The sequence below is a fragment of the Pteropus medius genome, unplaced genomic scaffold (genome assembly GCF_902729225.1).
Source record: "Pteropus medius unplaced genomic scaffold, Ma_sr-lr_union100, whole genome shotgun sequence".
Lineage (NCBI taxonomy): Eukaryota > Metazoa > Chordata > Mammalia > Chiroptera > Pteropodidae > Pteropus > Pteropus medius.
In genome coordinates, this window is record NW_024346671.1 from 13,331 (window position 1) to 18,350 (window position 5,020).

General features: G+C 70.2%; 1 protein-coding gene across 1 annotated transcript; it reads left to right on the forward strand.

Moving 5' to 3' along the window:
* The first annotated feature begins 227 nt into the window (after positions 1-227).
* Positions 228-4,311, forward strand: LOC120613718 (uncharacterized protein CXorf49 homolog). Its single transcript, XM_039876363.1, has 6 exons — positions 228-1,532; positions 1,776-2,169; positions 2,473-2,552; positions 2,774-2,819; positions 3,427-3,468; positions 3,569-4,311. Exons 1-5 carry the CDS (start codon positions 228-230, stop codon positions 3,465-3,467), a joined length of 1,866 nt encoding a protein of 621 aa, XP_039732297.1. The 3' UTR covers position 3,468; positions 3,569-4,311.
* The last annotated feature ends 709 nt before the right edge of the window (positions 4,312-5,020 follow it).

A 5,020-nucleotide genomic window follows, 5' to 3' on the forward strand; every position in this document is an offset into this window, starting at 1 on the left:
CCCGAGGGGCGCGCTGGTTGGCGGGGCCGCGGACCAATGAGGACGCCGCGGCGCGGGCGTTGAGGGCGCGCACGAAGCCGAAGCCGCGCGGTGTTTGAGGCGAGCTCGTGCGACACCTGCGGTGACCGTCGGCGCCGTCAGAAGGCCTCCGCGTTCCTGTCGCGCGCGGCCGCCCGCTTCTTTCGCTGCCGTGCCCAGGGCGACCGTCGTCCCGGAAGAGCCGCGGCATGAGCGCCTCCGACGAGGGGTCTGTGTGGGGAGCGGGGCTGAACCCCGAGGGCGAGGAGCCGGCCGACAGCCCGCCGGGCCGCCCCCGATTCCCGTGGGGTGTCGCTGTAGGCCGCGATCTGGGCACGCCGCGCAGCAGCGAGGGCGAGGGCCCGTTCCCGGACTCCGAGGGCTTCGAGTCCGAGTGGGAAAGGATGGAAGCGGGCGGGCGGGTGCTCCGCGGCCGCGAAGGCCGGCCCGGCTCCCCGGCCGACGCCCAGGGGCCCACCCTGGGCTACCTCGCCGACGAGGCCACCACGGCCCTCCTGCAGCAGCTGACCGACCGCGAGGCCCTGCGTGTGCGCAGAAACCCCTCCCCGGAGAGCGGCAGCACGCACTTGTCCGCGCTCTGGGGGGACGTGGAGGCCGCCTCGGCGGGCCGAGGCGTGCTGGCCCAGTCGTGGGCGGGGGCGCAGCTGGCGTCCGCCGCCCCGCTGCACCCCTGGGTGCCCCGCGGAGGCCGCGCCTGGGGCTACGCGAAGAGAGGCGCCATGGGCAGGCCGGGCCGCACCGCGGGTCGCCAGCGGCCCTCCGACGCGGGCCCGGTCCGCCTGCCTTCCGACTCCTCCGACTCCTCCGACGAGGCCGGGGAGATCCAGCGGATGAGGGTGAGCATCTGCCGCAGAGAAGCGAGGCAGGCCCGAGCCAGCAGCCCCGAGGGGCCCGGGGACACAGGCCGACAGCCGAGCTTCCACCAGACGCCAGGCCCGTTCCCGTCCTCCGCCGTCCGAGGGCGCGGCTCGCTCGCGGGGAGGCAGGCTGTAGGAGAGCGGGAGGCCTCCCCCGAGAAAGTGCCAAGTGCCGTCTGGGGGAAGGCAGAGGGCAGGCCCAGCTACGCGGGCAGGGCGGGCAGGGCGGGCGGCCCGCCCAGGGCCGCTCCGAGGAGGAAGGCGGCCCAGGAGAAGAAATCCGCCGCGGGCGCCTCCAAAGTCGCCCTGGGGAGAAGCTTTCCTTCCTGGGGCCAGAGAGCCTCGGCCGCGCCCCCGGAGCCAGGCCCGTTCCCCACCGTCTCGGGCATGCGGCTGCTCAGCAGGGACAAGAAGCAGCCGTCGTCGGGCCCCGCGCCGTGTGGCGCCAGGCAGTTCAAGCCGTCGGGCGCGGGGAGGAGGCCTGCGGCCAGGAGGGGCCGGGAGTCCGAGCCCGTGGCCGGGGAAGATGGGGACCCGAGGAGAGAGCCAGCCGCCGAGGGCCAAGTGAGTACCAGGCCGCGGCCGTCCCCTCTGCCCACCGGCGGCCACGGCTCTGCCCACGTGGCCTCCACTCCCGTCCCTCCGTCAGGGGTCGTCCCGGGGGGCAGGGGTTGGGGCCCAACTCCATGTCTCTAGGAGGCCAGATCGCGGTGGCTCTGGCCCGTGCCATGCCTTCAGAGAGCCAGCAGTTGGGGCGTGCGGGCCCCGTTCTCCACGCCTGGCCCATTTCCCACGTCCTCCAGCAGAGAGGGCCTGGCTGGGAGGGAGGGCGGTGGCAGGCCATTCGGATGGCCGCGGGCGTAAAAGTTGGGCCGCCAGGCTTCGGCCGTGCAGACCGGCGGCCTTCCTGATTCCTGCTTCCCAGCCACACCCCAGACCTCCCTTGCACCGGCCGGGGGCTGGCCACAGGAGAAGTTGTGGACCACGCACCGGCCTCCCACTGCCCTCCCTCTTCCCGGCCTCACCCCAGCCCCTGAACACACACGCGTGCACACGGCCGCGTGCGCGCATCCCGTGGCCAAGTCCGTGAGAACGTTTTCGTTTTCATCTCCAACGCAGGAGCCGGGGCCGTCTTGCCCGTGCACACATCGAGGAGAGCGTGGAGAAAGCAGCAGTGGCAACTTCAGGGCCAGAGCCCCCCAAGTTCAACGACGCGCTCGGCCCAGGGCCGTGAGCCAGGTGGACGTCCGGCCCAGGGGGCCTGCCCCATCCAGTGAGTCCTGCGGGCTTGCTGGGAGTGGGGCCGAGGGCCCCGGGAGGGAGGCCTCTGGCTCTGGCCCTGGCTCTGCGGGGGCCCCACTGACTCCTGCCTCCCCACGCCCCACACAGCTTTTCCCACAGGAAGCCGCAAGTCCGCAGGGCTGGCCTCAGGCCGCCTCCTCCTGTGCGAGGGGCTTGTGCGCAGGGGCGGCTCGCTGCCAGCAGAGGGTGGTGCCGCCTCACGTCTGGCCCTGCTAAGCCCCTGCCACCTCCCCGGGAGCTCTGGGAAGCTGCATGTGTGTTCCTTTCCTCTCAGGTGACCAGGAGCCAGTTGGCCGTCCCCAGAGACTGGAGAGGGAGCAGCAGCCACCTCCTGGAGCAGAGGGTTGTCCCAGGGTAAGGCTCTGTCTGTTTCCTCGAAACACAGGCCCCGACTGGCCCACGGGACCCGTGTCGGGGTTAAAATGGCACGTGCGTCCGTCCCCCGCCCTCCGTCGTGCACCCCCTTTCCCGGGAGGGGCCCGTGGCAGTCTAGCCCCGGGGGTGAGGGCTCGTGCAGGAGAGAGGAGTCTCGGCTGTGCTAATCCTTTCTCCTTCGCTGGCGTCCGCCGGCCTAGTGCCTCGTGCTGCAGAGAGAAGTAGACGACCTTAGAGAGCGGCTGGGTATGCGGACCCTCGGCCGGGATTGGGGCTGGACTGCGGGTCTCAGGGCGGGACTCGGGGGCCTGGGGCTGGGGAGAGGCACGGTGCAGGTGCGGGTGGCCTCTCAGGGACCGATGACCCGGTGCGGGGGGAACCTGGCCTGGTCCTGGGCCGCCGGGCACGTGCGGCGAGGGTGCGTGCAAAGGGCAACGTGTTCTCTGAGCCGCAGGCGCCCTTTGCCGCCGAGAACCGGCCCTGGAGGTGTCCTGCTCTCGGGACCTTTAAAGACGCCGCATTTTAGTTCCCTTTAGCTGCCGCTCGCTGTGGCTTCCCCGGGCCGTGCGTGCGTGTGCGTGCGTGTGCGTGCGTGTGTGTGTTTATGTGCCAAGTTCCGAATGCTTGTGACGTGCCCCGAAGCCTCAGAACTAGGTCCGTCCCTTTGGGATGATAGTGCCCCTTCGAAGTCAGGTGGTGGCCGAGTGAGTGGGACCCGGGGCTCCTTGGGTGGGGCTGGAGGGCTTTCCGGTGGCCGGCTGCGTGGAGGTCGCCCACAGGGACGGCGGCGGTGGGGGTGGCGGGCTCCTCCACCCCTGAGTCCGCAGGGCGTGCGTCTGCCTCTCTGTTTCAGCAGCCATGCAGTCCCTGGTAGACAAGCGCGAGGACCTGTGAAGTGAGTGGCACGCAGCGCACCCCTCCGCACGGTCGGGGTGTGGGAGTGCTGTGGGCCGGCCCCGCGGGACGCTCGTCCCTGACTCTGCTCTGTTTGGCAGGTTGAACCCAGCCCCTTCGGACCAGCGGGGCAGCCGTTAACGCGGAGAGCCCCGATCCCCGCCACGCTGGTCTCCTGTTCTGCCTCAGCCCGGCCTTGCTCGCCCGTTTTGCGTCGGCCGCAGCTCTGTTTACAGTCGTTTTCAATTAAAGTTTCTCTTGTACCCTGTGGTCTGTGCTGGAGGGTTGGGGGGAAGAGGGAACGGGGTGGGGCGGGGCCGCGAGATGCCCCAGTTCGCGGCCTTTCCCAGCTCCGTGCCTCTGGCTCTCCTCGGGCCTCCTCCCTGTGGGCATCTGGCCAGCGTCTGGCCCGAGCCCTGCGGCCAGGCCACCAGCGGTCCCCGAGCCTGGGTTCTGCGTGCCTCGGCCTGGCCCCGTGGGCATCTCCTCCCTTTCCCTTTCCCCTGCGGGCCCTGTCGGTGTTCTCTCCCGATTCCCTCCGTTTTGGGGTGTCTCGCGGTTGCCACCCTCGCCCCCTTCGCGTCCTGCACCAGGAGCCCGTGATCCCCTTCCCGAGCTCCGTCCGGCTTCCCTTCCCGCCCGGGGTTCCCGGCCAGGCCAGCCCGCTTCGCCGTCTGAGCATCCTCGATGTCTCGCAGGGCTGTCCTCAGGTGGCCTTCCCGGCACCTGGGCTTGGGCGACTGAGAGCGCAGGTGAGCTCATCTTCCCCTCCCCGGGCCCCGTCCTCTGTGGTGTGCTCAGGTCCCTCTGGTGCCCCTGTGCCAGCGGAGAACTCCCCCGAGATCCCTCGGAGAACTCGCCCGGGAACCCTCGGTAGGCCGCTGCTCTTTGGCCCGGGGTCACCAGTGCTGTGGGTTGTCCGTCCTTGGTTTCAGGGCTGGCGCGGGCGGAAGTCACAGCCCACAGAGTTGCGGAGCAGAGCGGAAGGGACTGGGAACGCAGCGGGCTGGGGGGAGTGGGGTGGGCGGAGAGCGCAGGTTACTGTCCGGCCCGAAGGACGGGGACCGGGTCTGAGGTCGCGGCCATTGTCCGGCTGTGGGGAAGCGCCAGCCCGCACTACTCGCAGGCGTCCAGCTTTCCTGGCCTTGTCACCCCTCCGGTCCGGCCAGCCCACTGCCACTCACCCCCAGCCAGGGCCTCCACGGCCCCGTTGCGAAGGGGCCAGTCGGTTGCTGTGGCGAGGACGGTTGATAGGTGTCACTGTTCCTGCGCGGTCCCCTTGCAGTACTCTTCGTCCACCTCGGACACAGATCTTCCCGGAAAGGAGTTCTGCGTCCCCGCCCAGGCTCCCAGCCTGTGTCTTTAGGTCACACCACAGTGAGTCTGAACCTCGTTTGAGTCCCGCTCACTGACGCTGGGTAACGGGGTCCTGTCTCCCTCCGGGACCCAGGGTTGTGGGGCCTGGGACTCAGAGGGCCACACTGGCGCTTGAGTGGCTCGAGGGATGCTTCTGCCAGACTCCATTCCCAAGAGACTGGCGTTTCATGTAAGAA